Here is a 20,234-nt window from a genome sequence, read left to right on the forward strand (position 1 = left end):
TTCCAGAATTCTCTTCTCTGCTTGTCCTGCCTATACTTCCTGCCTGGCTACTGGCCAATCATGTTTTATTTATACAGAGCGATATCCACAGCAGAGGGTTTCTATTGTCTTCCTACAAAGAGGGAGATATCTCAGAGGTGTGAAAACAGAGACTTCCCTGCTTGTGTTTAGACTGAAAAGACATTTGCACTGTTATTAGAATCATACCAAATTCTCATCTGTCAGTTTTGCATATTAGATCCAACGGTGTTACGTGCCTTTGCAAGTGATTTGGAAATTTCAGAGCACATTAGCCAGAGGATGTTGGAGTGCACAAGACATCCCTTAACAAACATGGGAGCTAGTGGTAATGAGACCAAGAGGCCCTTTGCTTATCTATCTCAGCCTAGAGCTTCTTGGGGCTAAAGAGAATCCAGAGTGTTCCTAGAAATACTTGGCATGGTAGTAGAAAAGTGGAAAGAAGTCATGTGTCCATCTGTTGACGGGTGGATAAAGAAGAAATAGTGTATCCACACAATGTAGCATCATTCAGCCATAAAACGGAATGGAGTCCTGACCCACGTTTTTCCACTGATGGACCACAAAGCATTGTGTTGGGGAAAGAAGACATACAGAAAAGACTAATGTTGTGTGATTCTGTATCTGTGAAGTGCTTAGATGGAAAATCCATAAAGGCAAGAACATTGGTGATTTCTGGGAGGTGGAGAACCAGATGAAGGGTGTGAGGAGTTTTGAAATTAGATAGTGATGATGTTTATACAGTTTTGAAAATATGTGAGAAAGAAAGAGAGAGGGGGTGAATTGAAAATCCAGGTGTGAGTACATGCTTGTAATCCTAGCACTCAAGGGTCTCAGGCAGGAGGACAGTGAGTTTGAAATCAGACTGGGCTATGTGGAAAGGACTAAGAGGGAAGGGGGGGAATATTATGGTATGTGAATATGTGAATTATATCTCAATAAAAACAAGTGAACAAACAATAAAATAATGAAAATGAGAATAAAACATTTCTCTTATCAAGTCCTCCAGCATGGCAAAGCACGTGAACACTTCTTATGAAGCTGGTGCTTGGGAGCAAGGCTAAGGGTTCTCTACTAGCTTTGGCACAATGTAGGGAAAGCCCTTTCATCCCTCTAGATAGTGGTTTCACCATCTGTTTAATGTTGTTGTCGGGAGAAAATACATCCCCAATGAGCATTATAAAACTATAAAATGCTTATTTAAAACTGCCTTCATGGACTTGGAATATAGCTCAATTGTGAGAGTTTACCCTGCATGCTGGAAGTTCTAGGTTCAACTAGTACTAAAACAAGCAAACAAGCAAGCTGACTAACCACAGGCAAGGCATTACTACAGTGCTTAGGAGCAAACAGAGAGCCTGGAGGCTGAAATGCCATCTTCCACCACAATCAGCTCAAACCCCACAGGTGCTGGCTTATATGCTGAGAAAGGTCACTTTTTCTGGAACTAAAAGCACCCATTGAGAGAAGGCCCCAGGTCTTCCTTTTGGGATTCTAATAGTTAATAGTTTTCAAGTCTCTGTTTCTGTCTATCCTAGTTTTAAAGACTTCTAAGGAGGCTTTACTAATTTTTAAAAATGCCTTTAGATTCTAAAATCACAAACTCTGCACTGTACCCACAAAGGAGTCACGATTTAAATGTTCCAAAGTCATCAAATTTATTATACATGAGACTTGTCCTACTTACCCCTGTAAGCAGGCCCCACTTTCTCCCTCATTTGTGTTCATATGACAGCTTTAATATCCACGTCTTTTTCTTAGTATTGAGGTGATGTTCAGAATCTGTATTAAACTAGTTCATAAAAATAACAATTAATTCAAGTAGAAACAGAATTCTTTCTCCAGCAATTATTAAAGTATTTGCTCCTTGGTGTTGAAAAATCAAAGCTCCAGGAAGTCATGGTCAAATAGTGTCCAAATGGGGCAGGGGTCAGACCTCAGCTCACTCTCGGGCTTGCTCCTCACTCCCTAGGCTTTTCATTCTGCTTTCAAGGCTAGCTTCCAGCGCCAGGGTCTGCCAGCTTCAGGGCCACTTCAGCTCCACAATTCTCACACTGGAGCATAACTGGCCAAATAGTCTGCCACAGCCTTCCAGATGTTTGCAGGGAACGGAGAGGATAGTGTTTGCAGCCCCTAAGAATCTGCTTTCCATTTTTCTTCCATTCTAGTCTGTTTATTGAATTCAAAACTGTTTCGGGTCCTGCAAGCTAAAGGTTCTGAATTCTCACAGAATCATGTCTTACGTTGAGCCTAACATCGTTCTTACATAGTCTACGAAGTGGACAGGCTTTGAGTTGTTAGCCTCCTGTCCAGGCGCACAGTAGGGAATGAGTACTTCAAGCTGACTCTTGGGCTGTGGTTCTTTTATGTAAAATCCTGGCTGAGGCGGGCCAGGGTTGCAGCCTGGAAACAGATAATAAAATGTGAAAAAGCTCCTGGCAGGAGGTGGGCGTTAGCTCCAGGTTCTCAGCTGTGAGCCAGGATGGGGATGGGGACTTTTTTTCTAGCTCGCAAACGCATTTTCTCGTCTAGCATTTTAGACAAATTGTGGGATTTTAGTTACCAGCAGTGTTCGTTTTTTCAGTTGAATGTCTGTAAATGCGCTGAAGTACAATGTGAAACTTGCCCTATCCCGTCCCTGTGACCGCCCCCCACCCAGGGTAGAGTGTTGCAATGTCCAGATGGCTACACTTCCCGGCCATTGCAATCCATCAGTCATGCGGAGGACTGAAGGCTGGTCTGCACAGCGACTCTCCAGGTGTTACCTCAGGGTTTTTGTCTTTTTTTTCCCTCTTTGCTTCAAGGCTCCCTAACATGATCAATAACTTTTAGTAGTCATCTGAAATCCACTTCCTTGACCAGGCTTTTGGACCATCTAGTGTCCGAAAGGAGCCCTTGTGTCTGAGCCTCAATATCCAAATTCCCCTTTGGTCACTCACTGCGGTTGGTGCCTGTATCTATGGGGAAGGAGACCCGCGGTGTGAAAGTGCAGCCTGAAAAGGAAGGGATTGAAAAAAAGAGTCCCTGGCTAAGAGTGAAAAAATAGACAGGCCGGCAAACGTTGTGCCTTGGGCTGGGGGCTGCGGATGCTCCTGTGGCTTCTTTGCTCTGGGCCAGGTTCTGCCACAACAGGTTTGTGGCCACAGTGCCCCAGATCCCCCACCTCTCTGACTCCTAGGTACTACCAGATAGGAAGTGCAGAGAAAGGGAGAGAAGCCTGACCGCTTCTCCCAGGGCTGGTTCAAAGAGCAGGAACCCAGGAGAGAGGCTTTCTTGCTGGTTTTACCTTTACCTAAAGCAGTTACTAAATTCCTATCGTCAGGCTGTGGGTAACTGGGAGGATAAGGGGTCCAGCTCCCGTCCTAAAGCTGAGCAACCACCTTCTGTTCTTCCCAGTTCCCGGGGTGCAGACCTGGTCTGGGCTTTTAAAGTGCAGCACAGAGTACATTTCCCCACAGAGAGTGCAAGTCCAGCAGCTACAGGAGCAGATCCGCTCCTGGAATGTCCGACCCAGAGCAGGAAGAATTTCTTAGAGTATAGGGACCTCAATTTGCTGTGGGAGATGAGAGAGCACTTGTCCTGCGTTCCTCACCAGCTACAGAAAGCTATGGACAGTCTAGAGCGTGGGGAGTAGGATAAACCTCTAAAGGAATTTGTAAAGACAAGGGTACCGGGGGGTGGGGGGTGGGGTTAAAGGGTCGCTGGCCGTCCCCTACACCTTAAGGGGGGATGCACACTTGATTAGGCTGGCAGTAGACCCCAAGAAGCACCTCATGAGCCCTCTCCAAAAGCTACATCTCTTTAACAGGTATTTGTGTTGGAGAGAGAAGGAGAACTTGCTAGAAATGGATGCTTAGCAATTCAGAGCTAGTCACAAAGCAAAGTACCTAGGGGATTCACAGGGGCGTGTGGGGCTGACTAGAGAGTAGGAGAAGCACAAATAAGGTAGTCAGAAGCAAGAGGACACCTTTCAGTGGATTCCTCTAAGGCGGGGTGGGGTGGGGAGTGGCCAAAGAGCTCTGATTGGTCAGGGGCTAGAGGTGGGGCTAGCCGCTCATTGAGGCTTTAAAAGCTCACCTGAGAGGGGCGGGGAGCTGTCATTTGCTCCCAGAGCCTCAGAGAGCACCATGCTTCCCAGGAGCTCCAGGAGCTCCCGGAGTTCCCGGTGACAGAGCAGGTATTTGCTGTACGGATTCACCAAGGAAACTGAGCTTGCTTAGGAGGGATGGCCATGGTTCCCAAGAGCAACATGGGACTTTCCAAGGCGGTTCCCACCCCATTCGGTTGCATTGGCTGTAAGCTGCCAAAGCCTGACTACCCACCAGCGCTAATCACCTTTATGTTCTGCGCAATGGTTATCACTGTTGTCTTAGACCTGATTGGCAACTCCATGGTCCTTTTGGCTGTGACCAAGAACAAGAAGCTCCAAAATTCTGGTAAGTCGCCCTTTTTTTCCCTATTTAGTGATCAGCAGTTTGCAATCCCCTCTCCTAAATTCCTCCCAAGCCTGGAGGGCGGTAGGGATAACGTTTTGCCGGTTTTCCCTAAACTTCGAGCTTCATAGGGCTTGGGGAGCTCAGGAAATTAGCGTGGGGCAGCCAAATGCAAAGCCCAGGTTCATAGGGTGCACAGCAGCCTGCCAACCCATGTCTGGTCGGAGAGACCGGACATGGAGGGAGTCGGCACAGGAACGGAGAGTTTGATTGCTACCAGGGGACAGCCGGCCGAACTGGACACGGAGGGACGGCCTCTTAGAGGCACTGCAAGCTGAACTGTCTCTGAAAGAGCAGCGGGTTGCGACAGGCTTTGAGAAGTTCACTGCTGCCGCGGCTGCTCCCAGCAGCGCAATGCTGAGGCTTCCCACAAAGCCAACTGAGACTCCACTCACCAGCTTCCCAGTGCTCCCAGATTGCTCTCAGGCAGCACGGCATAGTGCAGACACCACGCCCAAGTATCTAGTAGGGAGGTCTGAGCCCGTTGGAATGGAGCTCTATCTGCTTGTCCCAGGACAAGCACAGGCTGGACCCTGCAGGCGGTGGTGGCGATAGTGGCGGCAGCAGACATCCGGAGGTCTGTACTGAGGAGTTACAAGGAGGGCGGCGGAGGGGCAAAGGAGCTCTGCGCAGCGGCAGGCGTGGGGAAGGAGGAGGCAGAACCAGGTAGGAAAGGCGGGAGGGCAGCTTGAGTGCTCCTGGGGAGGCAAGACAAGAGCCTCCTAGCTTCCATGTGTCAACAGCGAGCCACATTCCTCTAGCTGCCTGTCAAGGCAGATCCGAGGGGAACAGCGCGGGAAAGTGCTGGACACTGAGACCTGTGCAGAGCGGGGTGTGTGGGGGTATAGAGGATTGGAAAGCTGTGAGTCTGGTTTTCAGTGTGGGTGGGAGAAGGCTGTAGATGAAGGGAGGGAAGGTGATGGTGGCGCCCTGGATCGTCTTTTCCAAGATCTCAGCTGCTTGGAAAAATGTACAAATCTGGGAGGGTGGGGAACCAAGTAGACCCTCAGCCAGGGGCTGTGGAAAAGAGCCGACAGCGTCCTAGCGAATTGCTTAGTGGGAACAAGTTTCAAAACTCAGTGACAGACTCAGAGTCATTAAAAATTTTCTTTCAAACTCCTGTGAGAGCTTCTGATTTCTTCTTTGTAACCCAAAGACCCGAGGCTGAGCCTTGGACCTCACCTTTCACTCTTGATTCAGTATCCAAGGACAGATCCACAGAACATGGACAATTACCCCGAAAGCTTGCTCATCTTTTTCTCTCTCCTTTCCTCTTCTTCCTTTTCTCTTTTCTTATAAATTGCAAATAAAATTTGTTTTGTGGTTGTTGTGGGTTTTAAGGCTTTTGACATTTCTTTCCTATTTTTCTTTTGGAAGTTCATTACTTTGTGGGAAAATCCTAGAAAGAATCACCTTTGGCAAAAAGCACGGAGGGCAAGTCTTGGTGTCCTTTTAAAAAGCCCTCATTTTGTCCCAGTTCAGGACAAAGCGCAGTATTTTGCCAAACCAAAGCTAATTAGCAATGAGGTATTCCCAAAGAAAGAGGACCCTGTGCCTGCACTTGGCCTTTTTCGCCTACTTTTTGTATATATGGTACTGCTGTCCTTTGAATGGGGCAGGGCAGAAGGCAGGGTTTACCCACAGCTATTTTTTCTTCAGCCTGGCTCAAGAGGAGTCTGTGCAGGATGGCTGAGGGTAAAACCACACTTGGAGAGATTTCTCCTTTCCCCTGATGACTTTCTTTGACTTCAGACTTGATATTAAAGGGGTTCTCCCCTCTTCTTAGGCTTTTTTCTGAAGGTAGCTGGGGAATGGCCAGTGTTTCACTGGGATGTCAGACTGTACTATTTGATCTCTTTGAACAAGCCCCCAAGGCCTTCTCAGGGTGGTCTCTTTCAGTAGGTAGGTCTTCCTTCATAAGGAAGAGGGTTAATTTTAGGTTGACTCTACTTCTGGACAGCTCCATGTACCTCCCCTCTCTCTCACTCTTCCTTCCCCACCTCTTCCAGTGCAGGAAATGTGGTGTAGCGGTATTCTCTAAAATGGCATCAGCAGGACTCCCCCCAACACACACCTATGATGCTTATGTGCTGTCTCGCTCACTCTGTCTTACATTCACTTCTTTCTCGGAGCAAGGATGACACTGAAAACAAACAAAAGGTTGGCAAAGCGCAGGTGTCCCAAACTTGCTGGGACTTTCTTGTAAATAAGAAAGAAGAAAAGAAAATTGTTCTTCAAAAGAAATCTAGTATTCTAAATTGCCACCCATCAAATTAGCCTTTTCCTTTTGGGGAGGTAGCTCTCCAAACATTAACCATTGATTTCAGTCTTTCTCTTTCTTTTCCTTCCTCTCGTGTTTTCCAGGCAACATCTTTGTGGCCAGCCTCTCCGTGGCAGACATGATGTTCGCCATCTACCCCTACCCTATGATGCTGTATGCCATGTCAGTTGGGGGCTGGGATCTGAGTCAGCTCCAGTGCCAGATAGTCGGGTTGGTCTCAGGACTGAGTGTGGTTGGTTCCATCTTCAACATTACGGCCATTGCCATCAATCGTTACTGCTACATCTGCCACAGCCTTGAATATAAGCAGATCTTCGGCCTGCGCAACACTTACATCTACCTGGTCACTACCTGGGTCATGACTGTCCTGGCTGTCCTGCCTAACATGTACATTGGCACCATTGAATATGATCCTCGCACCTACTCCTGTATCTTCAACTATGCGAACAACCCCATCATTACTGTGACCATTGTCTGCATCCACTTTGTCCTTCCTCTCATCATAGTCGGTTATTGCTACACCAAAATCTGGATCAAAGTGCTGGCAGCCCTTGACCCAGCTGGACAGAATCCTGATAACCAGTTTGCTGAGGTTCGAAATTTTCTAACCATGTTTGTGATCTTCCTTCTTTTTGCAGTATGCTGGTGCCCTATCAATGTGCTCACTGTGTTGGTGGCTGTCAGCCCAAAAGATATGGCAGGCAAGATCCCCAACTGGCTTTATCTTGCAGCCTACTGCGCAGCCTACTTCAACAGCTGCTTCAATGCTGTCATCTATGGTATCCTCAATGAGAGTTTCCGACGAGAATACTGGATCATCTTTCATGCTTTGCGGCACCCTATCCTGTTCATCACTGACATTTGGGAGACTCGGGAAACCGGAGCTCTCACTTGTGCCCATGTCCGTGCCTGTGACCAAGCCCGAGAACAAGAGCATGCCTGTACCTGTCTTGCTGTGGAAGGAATACCACGGAATGTCCGGAATGTTCTATTGCCTAGTGATGTGGCAAAAGTCCACTCTGATCGTGTCTCTGTCCATTCCAAACCCCAAACCAGGTGTACTTCTGCCTACCGCAAACCTGCCTCTGTCCATCACAAGTCTCTTTCTGGCCACCCCAAGTCTGCCTCTGTCTACCCTAAGCCAGCCTCCTCTGTCCATTTCAAGCCTGCCTTGGTCCATCTCAAACCCACCTCTGTCCATTTTAAAGGGGACTCTGTCCATTTCAGGGCTGCTTCCAAGCTTGTTACTAGTCACCATATCTCTGCTGCCTCTTCCCCTAGCCATCCTACATCCACTGCTGGCTACATTAAGCCTGCTACCAGCCACCCTGCAACCACCACTGTTGACTATCTTGAACCTGCCACCACTAGCCATTCTGTGCTCACTGCTGTTGATCTCCCTGAGATCTCAGCCTCCCATTGCCTTGAGATGACCACCATTAGCCACCTTAAACCTGCCTCCAGCCTTCCCGTTGTATTCCCTGAGCTTGCTGCTACCTCTGCCACCCCTCCTGACCCCACAGTAATCCCCATTGCCACTGATGATTGCCGAAATGTCCTGCTTATTGATGATGATTCTGATGATTCCGATTGTTCTGATGAGATGGCTGTGTGAAAAGTGTTCTTTACAGTTTGCCCAGCTTATGCAATCCAGCATGAGATATCTCCATTACACAGACACACTGACTGACACACACAGACATGGACTCCCAGACACAGTTGAAGTTCCATCTACTTTTCAAGTACACTCCTCTTTGGCACCTTGTACACTTGAAAGTATGTGTATATTATTGCTATCTTAGAGATCAAATTTCCAAGTGACATCTGTGATTCTGAACTCCTAAGCCTTGCTGTTCTTGTAAGGTTGACTTTCATCCCTCAGTGATCTCTGAACTGTCTGCTGTTTTGATCCTCCTCAATGACTCTTTCAAGCTCTCCTTCCCAATTGCTGATTTCCTCTGCCTCCTGCTTTCTTCTCCCATTCCCAGGGGTTGGGGTCAGCTTGTAATGTGACTTGCTTCTAATGTGACAGCTTGTCTTGGTGGTCAGCTCTGTAATGTGACTGTGACCTCACAGCTTTATGTTCTAAGTGTATAACTCTGTGTTGTACCTTTAATGGCAGTCAGAAAAGGACTTAGGATGAAGGGCAAACACTTGACAAAACATGACCCTATCTGAAGAATAGAATTAGATAAGTTCTTATTAAAGTACATTTTAATGCCTGACAAATCAAGTAGCAAAAGGAATGATATGTCATACTAAGTTGATTCTATTTTGTGTAAATTTAAACTTTGGTGCTGATTTTTGTAGATTTGGTTGGAAATGATGAGACGTTTTTACCCCATTTTTGGTCATTTGGGTTTTTCAAGCATTGGCCAGTACATTCTTTTATTTCTATAGAAATAGATCCATTTGCAAGTAATTTCTTATGGTTTGGAACTCTGAGTGGCAATTATCATTACGTTTGTAAATTATAACTCATAATCACTCTTTTTTTTTTTTTGGTTTTTCGAGACAGGGTTTCTCTGTGTAGCTTTGCACCTTTCCTGGAACTCACTTGGTAGCCCAGGCTGGCCTCGAACTCACAGAGATCCACCTGGCTCTGCCTCCCAAGAGCTGGGATTAAAGGTGTGCGCCACTACCGCCCGGCCTCACTCTTTTAAACACCTCAATGTTTTGATACCATCAGTTTTTTATCTTTCTTTTTCATTTAAAGGGAATTTGAGTAGTAACTGATAGCTAGAAACAAATGGAGTATTAAAAAGCCTTGTCTTTGTGACCCTCCTGTCTTGGGAGGAAGAGCTGCTAGCACCAGTAAGTCTGTGAAGCAGTTAGTCTCATGACAGTCCTGAAAGTAATTTTCCTTCAGGACTCAAGAACAAACTGCCATTTAAATGAAATTTCAGTTGCTGATTCAAATTAACACTTTAATCAAAGTTTACTGTACACAAGCTTGTAAGGAGAAAAATGAAATATATTGTACTGCCTTAATTTTATTCTGCATTTGTGGCAGCAATTAAATAAAAGTGGTTCTGTTGCTTTAATATGTGACTTCTTCACACATTTATTTCTTCTGTTACTTATGGAGGGGGAGGTTGTGTAGGGTGTGTGTGTGTGGGGGAGCACTGGCCTGGAGGGACAAGACTTCCCTGCAAATTCCATCTCTGTCAGAAGCCTGCAGCAACCTGGAACCTCTCTCACCTTGATTATTTTAATTAGCAAACTTTGGGGAGAAGGTTTGTGGGCACACTGGATGAGATGGGGGTAGGGAGGCACATAGATGTTACACTTTTCTTCTCATTGGGTGCTATTTTCCCCCTGTGGAAGAAGTAAAGCTAGCCTTAAGTCCTGCCACAACCCTAGAAAAGGAAGAGATCAAGTAGAAGAGCGTATGTGATAGTACAAAGAGACAGAGGAGTGGAGAATGAGTGACAGGACTCCAGCCACTGGGTAAACCTCCTCATCTCTGAAGCACAGTCTCAAAAGAATGTTTTGGAACAAGAAATTGTTCAAAATTTCAAATATATACTAGGAAACCATGATATATATTACATATATATGTAATTTTATTTATTTTGAGCAAAACCTCTGCTAGTCCTAAAGGACTTAACATTTTATTTACTTTGTGTGTGTGTTGCAGGGGCTACGTGTGTGTCACTGTGTGCATGTGGATGTCAGAGGACAACTTCTAAAATGTGGGTTCTAGGGATCAAACTCAGGTCAACAAGCTTAGCATCAGGTACATTTACTCTGAGCCATCTTACCAGACCAGTTTTGTTTGTTTGTTTGTTTTTTAAAGATATGCACATTTAACACATGCTCATATAATAGACATAGACAGTAATGCACATTCATTTGGTCTATCCAGGCTTTGGCAGACTGAGCTCATCTTAGCTAGCCATCAATTCACAAGTTATAGTGAACCTAGCTCCCCATTATTACCCTAGCAGGTCTACTGGTCTTCAGGCCCCATACTCTGCACCCTGAGTACAAAATTCCTGCGAAGTGTTACTGGTTGTCTGAAATTGATGCTTACATATGTACTTACAGACTGGCTAAGAGTCAGCCCCCAGCCCTCTTACCTATACCCCACTCTCATTTTGCCAAAGAATTGCTCTGGGAGACACTTCAAAGTGTTCAAAATAAAGGTACTGTGGCCTGATGCTCCAAGCTGCTGTTCTCCAGGCCCTTAGCAGTGCCAGATCCAAGAGGAAATGGAAGGGGTGAAGCTTTTATTACTAGAACAAAGCTCCAAAGTTCTCCTTCAAGTGTCCAGCCTCAGCTTCAACTCCATTGGTGAGTGGAGGAAGCTGCAGTCCCTGCTCAGCTGGCTGGCCCCTCACCTTTGCATAATTAGTTCACTGCCTGCCCAGAAACCTAGAAGTGCTCCTTCTCCCCATCTTGTTTCCTCTGAATCCCAGAACTCACAGGTCTGGCTTACCAGGCCCACCTGGCTGGAGCTAGGTACAAAACTGTTTCTCTTTCAAATGCAGAGTTTCCTTATTTTACTGAGACCCTGCATAGGTATGCCTTGTGATTCCCCAACCTCCCCACCCCCAACCTGTTCTCTGGTTTACTCTAATGCAAAACATGCTTCACAATCAAGGAATTCTTGCAAGCAGATGATATTTATTTATTTATTTATTTATTTATTTATTTATTTTAATTTTGTTTGAGACAGTCTCACTATGCAGCCAGGCTGGCCTTGAACTACCTCACCTGATTCTCCTTGAGTGCCAAATGCTAGGATTTTAGATACACATTACACTTAGCAGCGAGCAAGCAATTTGTCCATACCAGATTTCCTTGGATGCTAATCTTTCTGCTTGTAACTGAAATATATTATATACTGTAAAGTGACATCTTGGCAAATTTTTTCTTTGTGTGCACAAGTGTAATAGCCACCCTGATTTTCCTATAGGCTCCCTTTGCACACTTCTGACCAATTTACATTCATGTTGTCTATTGTAGAATTTTGTTAAAATGGAAACAAATATTGTATTTGTGTCCAGCTTTTAGTGATAAATTTTGATAACCTATACAGAGCAGAATTTTAACCATTTTCAGTGTATAGGTCAGTGACTTTAAATGTATTGAGTGTTGTTCGATGACCACAACTGTTAATTTACTTAAGCTCTTCATCTTCCCAAACTACAACTCTGAATCTATGGCCCAGCTCAGTATATCACAGTTAGCCAGCCATTAGTTGGGCTTAGACTTCACATAAAGTAACTCAACACATAGGCTTCTGAGCCTCACTTTCTTTCATTGAACATGCTTTGGAGATGTGTCCACGTTGTTTGATATATCAGAAGTTATTTTTCAAGGTTTTCAGAGAGAGGGGTTAGAGAGATGGCTAAGCGTGTAAAAGCACTTGCAGGGGAAGTAGGTTTAATTCCTAGCCCCCATATCCAGTCTCTTAAACCCACCAGTAACTCCAGCTCCAGGGGATTCGGTGCCCTTTTCAGGTCTCCATAGATGCTGTATGTAAATTATGCACTTAACATACAGGCTAAACACTCATACACATAAGATAAAAATAAATAAAATCTTTTGAAATTGTTTTTAAAAAGTTTCAGAGAGGGTTGGCAAAAGGGCTCATCAGGAAAACTTCATGAAAGCCTGATGGTCTGAACTCAATCCCCAGATCCCGCAGTGGAAGGAGATAACCAACTCCAGAAAGATGTTCTCTGACCACCCCCATATACAATAATAATAAATAAACCATTTTTAAAGCTTCAGAGGAATATTTAAAGATTTGGAGTATTTTCAATCTCTATTAAGTTGAACAGGCACATAATAAAGCAACCTGTAATTTTATTAACAAAACCAATGTTTTAACACTGTCTATGGTAAATATGTCTATCTCTGTCCATTTACCCATTATTGTATTGTATTTTTTATTGGGACATGATTCACATATGACAAATTACATCATCTTATTCAATTCCATGGGTTTTGTATATCCACAAAGTTGTGTGACCAGATACTCTACCATTATCCAATTTTTAAATATTTTCACTGTGAGTCATTTCCATTTCCCTCTTTCCATATAGAGACTGCTACTTTTTCTGTGACTGAATTTACACATTCTGGATCTACCATATGAAGGGAATCATGCAATATATATCCTTGTGTCTAGTTTCTTTTCCTAATCATAAAGATTTTCAGATATATCTGTGTTGACAGCATGTAGCAAGAGGTCATTCATTTTAAAACTGAATAATATTCCATTTTAGGTACATTTTATTCATGTACTTATCTGCCAAAGAACATTTGATTGTAAATAATTCTCCTATAACCATTAGTGTGTTGATATCTGTTAGAGTCCCTACTTTTAGTTCTCTTGGCATATATGTAGGGCAATTGCTTGATCACATAGTAATTTAATGTAAATACTGTTTTTCACAGCAATTGCTTTATTTTGCTACCTACCTGAGATGTACTAGCATTCCTCTTTCTCTACATCTACACCAACACTAAAAATTGTAGCAGGTATGATATGGAATCTCAGTGTGGTTTTGGTACTGGAGTTGGGGTGAGAGTCTGGTCCCTGGCAGCCCTAAAAACCCAGAATTTGCTACCTTCCTTCAACAACACAATCAAAGAAACAAATTCACAGTCAAAAGCAGAAATAAAGAGGTCAAGTGATTCTCCATGTTCATCTTTGAGGTCATGACATTGAGTGGATCCCACTTTCATGACTTGTTCCAGCAGGGGCTTTACCATATTCTAAGAAGAAAAAAAAGCCATCTTATGGCAAAATACCCATTTTGGCATATACTCAATCAGTGCTGTCTGTTCTTTTAACAAAACATGATCCAAGGGTTAACAGTGCCTATATAACTAAAGTTTTACCACAACTTAAGGAACTTGAGAGAAGGGAAATATCACACTACAGTTCCTTTAAGCCTTTGCATCTCAAGGGCAAGAAGTGGAAAAGTATTTGTCAGTATTACAGCTTAGGGATACAGGCTCACTACAGGACTCAGAACTAGTGACAACAGTGTACAAGGCTTCAAATTTCTTCAAAACTTACCACAGGATTGAAATCAGAGGAAATGTTAGCCTCTGGTCCACTTACAGAAAACTCTGAACATACCCTTTTCCAATTAGATGCATCTAAAACTTCACATGAAAAACATGTTTACCTTTCTCTTACACTATACTCCTATATCATCAAATTTTAAGAGGTATATTAAGATGCACAAAAACCTCACTATCTAATGAGACAAGATAAACACCAGAATCACATTTAGCATATGGTAGAGATGTTATAATGATCAGAATAGGAATTTAAGATCATTGTGATGGATAAGACAAGGGCTGTAGAAGAAAACAAAGTTTCTTAGTTTCTACCTTCTTATTTGAACTATTGAAATTATTGAATTCAATAGTTCTTATTGAATTATTGAATTATTGAAATTCTTCTTATTGAATTATTGAAAGATAATTTGTGGAAATAATATTTGTGGTGGTATTCTATTTGTACTGAAATGTGATTTTAATTGTATGTTAATAAATAAAGTTGCCCGGGGGTCAGAGCTATTAGAGCCATAGACAGAGCATGGTGGTGGTGGTGGTGGTGGTGGTGGTGGTGGTGGTGGTGGTCGTGGTGGTGGCACACACCTTTAATCCCATAGATCTCTGTGTGTTCAGGGATACAGCCAGCATTGGAGACATACACCTTTAAGACCTAGAGGGCTGTACATACAGACAGTGACAAGACAGTCATGTGTTTGGGTTTACAACCAATGAGAAGGCAGAACAAAATACTATGAAAGGACAGACACACAGGAAATAGCTCTCTTTTTGGGAAGCTAGGACCACCGCAGGAGGAAGGGTGAGATTTTAGCTCTGAGCTCTGATCTCTTGGCTTTCTCTTTTACATTGGTTCTGTGTTTCTTATTTAATAAGACGGTTGGTTACATCTACATCTGGCGCCCAACGTGACAAGAATCCATTAAAAACCACTTGGCTTGGCAGCAGGTCCGCTTTCCTGCAAGGGTGGCTGGCCCTTTCCAGCCTGGGTGACCGGCTCACTAGTCCGAGTGGACGGTCAGCTTCCTAGCCTGGGCCCAGGTCTGCTTGGCTTCAGGCCAGACTAACCAGTGAGCTGCTTGCTTAAAGCTGGTGCTACAAACAACTCAGGCCTGCTCTGCCAAACAGAGCCCCACCTGTAAAGCCAACGCACGTGGTCAGAGCTTAAGGAAGCCAGAGCCAAGCCTTGACTCGGCTCAAGAGGGAACACGTGACTGGATTTAAGCTTTAGCCAGCTATGCTTTCTTGCGTGCTCTCTCTCTCTCTCTCTCTCTCTCTCTCTCTCTCTCTCTCTCTCTTTCTCTCTCTCTCTGTATTTACACCTCGGACACTAGGTGGCTGTTTTGAAATTTCCTTGGATTTCTACTGTTCTATGCAGATTTGGTAAGTCATAATATATCAAATATTTTAAAGGAAACTATTAAAAGAGAATTTTTTTCCACATTAAAAAAATGGGTTTTATGTGTGCATTGGAAGAAAATTGGGTTTTGTTCGAAATTTTAGGCAGTCTGACAATGGAACAACTATATGAGAAGATTAGTATTGTTGGAATTATGCAGTTTATCACTATGCTTATCCTCCTTTTACAATTTAAAAACATAGTCAATTTAAGTGCCAGGATGACAGCTTTAGAAAAACTTGTTAAACCTGTAAAAATTCTGACAGAAGAAATTAACAGCGAAGTTGTTTCAAGTTTAGATCATAAGGTTACAGAAAGAATGCCTGTTTTCAAACAGTCACCCTTAATTTATCCTGTAACTGTACAGCAGATGCCTGATCAAATGGCTACACAAAATATTTGGGCTTCAATTGAAATGTTGGATTTAAAAAGGTGTAAGGAGGCAATAGTATCTTATGGCATGCATTCTCCATATGTGAAGCAAATGTTAAACTCTTGGTCAACATATAATAGGATTGTACCACAGGACTGGTGGGACCTTGCACAAGCTGTTCTGGAACCCAGCCAGAGACTTCAATTTCTAACATGGTTCAAGGATGAGGCTAAAAACATAGAAAAACAATGGAGGGATAAAGGAATACAAATTTGCCAGGATCAGCTTATTGGAGAAGGCCAATATGCTTCAGTACAAACACAATGTTTATATGATGTCCAAACCCTAATTTTATGTTGAACGGCAGCCTTGAATGCATGGGACAGAGTTGAGGAACCAGGAAAAAAATCTGAGTCATTTACATAGGTTATGCAAGGCCCAATAGAATCTTTTACAGATTTTTTACAAAGACTTGCTTCAGCAGTAAAGAGAATGGTCTTGGATTCAGAAGCTAGTAAGGCAACAACAATTGAATCTTTGGCCTTTGAGAATATGAATGCAACATGCAAAAGAATAATCAGTCCGTTAAAGGCAAGATCTGCACCTTTGGAAGATTGGATTAGAGATAAGGTTAATGTTGAGGCTGATGAGCATGATGATATGTGGGAAGGAGAAGCAATTTCAAAAGTTTTGAGGAATGTTAGATGTTTTGGATGTGGAAAGCAAGGACATTTGAAAAGCGACTGTAGACAGGTCATTCCGAGAAACAATGTTTCTTCAAGGAACAATGGCAACAGAATGCCCCTTCCTTCTGGAGTATGCAGAAGGTGTGGTAAGGGAAAACACTGGACCAATGAATGTAGATCAACAAAGGACAGACAGGGTAATCCTTTGCCTCAGTCTTCGGGAAACTCCCAGAGGGGTCTCATGCAGGCCCCCATTGCTAATCCAGTTTAAACCTTTCCTGCAGTCATAGAGGAAATCCCTGCTCTGAGCGATTAAATAACCAAATGCCTATTGGAATAAATCATGCTGGTCAGGATGATGAAACAGGGAGAATAACAAATTCAGGAGAAAACATAAAGAAAATTTTTTGGCAAACTTCTATTAATGAACAAAGACCAAAATTAACGATAAAAATAAATGGTGTTTTGTTGTCTGGTCTGGTAGACACAGGTGTGGACGTTACCATAATTGCACCAGAATTTTGACATCCAACTTGGCCTCTTCAGGAGGTAAACGTTCAACTGTTAGGAATTGGGACATTATCTCAGGTGAAACAGAGTGCAAGATGGCTCGAATGTATAGGTCCAAAAGGACAGAGAGGAAAAATGTGGCTAACATAACTATGAACCTGTGGGGTCAAGACTTGTTGCAACAATGGAATACTCAGATTAACATCCCTCCAATCTCAGAAACAAATCATAAACTAGCACATGTTACTGAGAGAAATATTAGAAGATATTGTTCTAATGAGTGGTCACCAGCCATCCATATTATACAAGAACAGGGAATAACAACTGAAGATCTTCCAAAGATACCAACAGCTCTACCTTTAAAATGGTTAACAGACAAGCCTGTATGGGTCCAGCAATGGCCTTTAACAACAGAGAAACTCCAGGCTTTAGAAGAGCTGGTAGAAGAACAGTTAAATGCTCATCATATTGAAGAATCAACCAGCCCTTGGAATTCCCCTGTATTTGTTATTAAAAAGAAATCTGGTAAATGGAGAATGGTAACAGACCTTAGAGCAATTAACAAAGTAATTCAGCCAATGGGCTCTCTACAATCTGGGATGCCTTTGCCTACTCTGTTACCAAAAGGATGGCCTCTCATAGTTATTGATTTAAAAGACTGTTTCTTTTCAATACCCTTACAAGAAAAAGACAGAGAAAGATTTGCTTTTACAGTGCCTACTTATAATAATTCTCAACCGGTTAAACGATTTCAATGGAGGGTCATCCCACAGGGAATGTTGAATAGCCCAACTCTGTGCCAATACTTTGTACAACAGCCATTGGAAGTGATATGTAAAAAATTTCCTAAATCTATAATTTATCTTTATATGGATGATATTTTACTATCTGACTCAAATGCAGATACTTTAGAAAGAATGTTTGAATAAGTAAAGAAAATTTTGCCTTGCTGGGGATTACAAATTGCTCCTGAAAAGATACAAAGAGGAGATTCTATTAATTATTTAGGATATAAAATAGAGCTACAAAAAATTAGACCCCAAAAGGTCTAATGATTTTCAAAGATTATTTGGAGATATTTCTCATCTATGAACTATTGTTGGGGTAAAAAAATGATGAACTGACTAATTTGTTCAAAACCTTAGAAGGTGACAAGGACTTAAATAGTCCAAGAGAATTATCCCCTGAAGCTGAGAAGGAATTTGCCTTGGTAGAAAAGAAGTGCATGAAGGGCATGTGGATTGTATTGATCCAAAGCTGGATTGCATTTTGGTTATTTTACCTTCTAGGCATTCTCCTACTGGAATATTAATGGTGAGGGAAGGCATTATATTGGAATGGATATTTTTACCAAATAAACCAAATAAAAAATTAAAAACTTATGTGGAAAAAATCTCTGTCTTGATTTGCAAAGGAAAATCGAGACTTCATCAATTAGCAGGAATAGACCCAGCAGAAATTGTCGTACCATTAACTAAGGAGGACATTGAAAAATTTTGGACAGAAAGTGAACCTTGGCAAAGAGCTTGCAGTAATTTTTTGGGAGAAATTAACAGCAAATATCCCAAAAGCGATAGAATTGATCTTATAAAGAGAGCTGATTGGATCTTGCCTCGAATAGTACGGCAAAAAACCATATCTGGAGTTTGTACATTTTATACAGATGCCAACAAAGAAGGAAAGGCATGTTACAAATCAGAAAATTTAAGTAAAGTGGTTCAAAGTCCGTATAATTCAGTTCAAAAATCAGAATTGTATGCTATTCTGTTGGTATTAATGGATTTTTCAGAACCTCTCAACATAGTAACTGACTCTCAGTATGCTGAAAGAGTGGTGTTACATATTGAGACTGCAGAATTTATCCCTGATGCTTCAGAATTAACTTCACTATTTATTCAATTACAAGATACAATCAGGAAAAGGAGTCATCCTTTATATATAACTCACATCCGATCCCATACTGTTCTGCCAGGCCCTCTAGCACAAGGCAATGATGAGATTGATACATTATTGATAGGAAATGTGCTGGAGGCCTCGGAATTTCATTAAAAAAATCATGTCAATTGTAAAGGTTTAAAAAAGGATTTTTCCATAACCTGGCAACAAGCCAAAGAGAGTAGACAGTTCAGGTGTTATAGTCCATTTAAACATGTAAAAAAAAAGAGATCCTGCCCCGGACTTCCCTTCTGGACCAGAGGTGAGTGTCCTAGCTTAGCCCGGACCCCATCCCTGGGCACCAGCCACTCCTGGGAACACCTGCCCAACTTGGACCCAGGTTCTGGCCACCGGGCAGGTCCCCTTCTAGCCCCACCGGGAAGGATCCCCTTGTCCAAGCCCCTGGCAGTCCCTGCAATCTCCACGCCCATCTGCCTGAGAATCCAGCCACTTCCTGAGACTTAGAGACCGGCCCACAGCTCCCATCCTGCCCCTGACTTCCCTTCTGGACCAGAGAGGGCTTCCATCCTTCCCTGGACTTCCCTTCTGGACAAGAGCTCACATCCTGACCTGGACTTCCCTTCAGAATAGAGTGCCCATCCTACCACTGGCTTCCTGTCTGGACAAAAGCTCCCATCCTGCCCCAGTTTCCCATCCAGATAAGAGGTTCCATCCTGCTTCGGAGTTCCCATTTCGACAAGTGTGCTCCCATCTGGACAAGAGAGAGAGAATTCCTGAATCTGTCAGCTCTGTCTGAAACAAGTGCACTGATAAGGCCAAGAAAGAACCATAAGGAGATGGGCAGACGTCAAGGCAGAAGTACTTACAACAAAATGAAGAGCAATACAGCATCACCAGAACCTAGCCTGCCTTGAACATATAGATCTGAACATCAAAAATTGGAAGAAGCAAAAGAAAACAGCCTTATGAATAACATCATGAAGAAATTAGAGTCTTGTGTAGAGGAAAAGACAAAAAAAAATGGGAAGAACGCTATAAACAACTAGAGGAAAGGGCAAGCAAATTAGAATAAAACAATAAAGTACTGGAAGAAAACAATGAAGTACTGAAAGAAAATCATGAAAAAGCAATGAAACAAATAAACGAAATAGTCCAAGACCTGAAAAGGGAAATAGAAAAAATGAAGAAGACACAAACAGAGGGGATGCTGGAAATAGAAAATCTGAGTAAAAGATCAGGAACTTGAGATGCAAGTATAACCAACAGAATGCAAGAGATGGAAGAGAGGATCTCTGGCATTGAAGATACAGTAGAAGAAATAGATTCATCAGTCAAAGAAAACACTAAATCCAACAAAGTCATGAACCAAAATGTCCAAGAAATTTGGGACACCATGAAAAGCCCAAACCTACGAATTATAGGGATAGAAGAAGGTGAAGAATACCAACTCAAAGGCACAGAAAATATATTCAACAAAATCATAGAAGAAAACTTTCCCAACTTAAAGAAGGAAATACCTATGAAGATACAAGAAGCC

At 42.8% G+C, this 20,234-nt stretch overlaps 1 protein-coding gene across 1 annotated transcript; it reads left to right on the plus strand.

Annotated features, from left to right (window-relative positions):
• The first annotated feature begins 4,243 nt into the window (after positions 1-4,243).
• Gpr50 (G protein-coupled receptor 50) lies at positions 4,244-8,544 on the plus strand. Its single transcript, XM_028861348.2, has 2 exons — positions 4,244-4,454; positions 6,876-8,544. Exons 1-2 carry the CDS (start codon positions 4,244-4,246, stop codon positions 8,405-8,407), a joined length of 1,743 nt encoding a protein of 580 aa, XP_028717181.1. The 3' UTR covers positions 8,408-8,544.
• The last annotated feature ends 11,690 nt before the right edge of the window (positions 8,545-20,234 follow it).

This window comes from Peromyscus leucopus, chromosome X, assembly GCF_004664715.2.
Source record: "Peromyscus leucopus breed LL Stock chromosome X, UCI_PerLeu_2.1, whole genome shotgun sequence".
Taxonomy (NCBI): Eukaryota; Metazoa; Chordata; class Mammalia; order Rodentia; family Cricetidae; genus Peromyscus; species Peromyscus leucopus.

What these genes read in the sequence shown, in the direction of transcription:
- Gpr50 (XM_028861348.2), top strand. Translation starts at nt 4,244, where the DNA reads ATGGCCATGGTTCCCAAGAGCAACATGGGACTTTCCAAGGCGGTTCCC. An exon ending in CAAGAAGCTCCAAAATTCTG is followed by an intron (nt 4,455 to 6,875) that starts GTAAGTCGCCCT and finishes CGTGTTTTCCAG; the next exon opens with GCAACATCTTTGTGGCCAGC.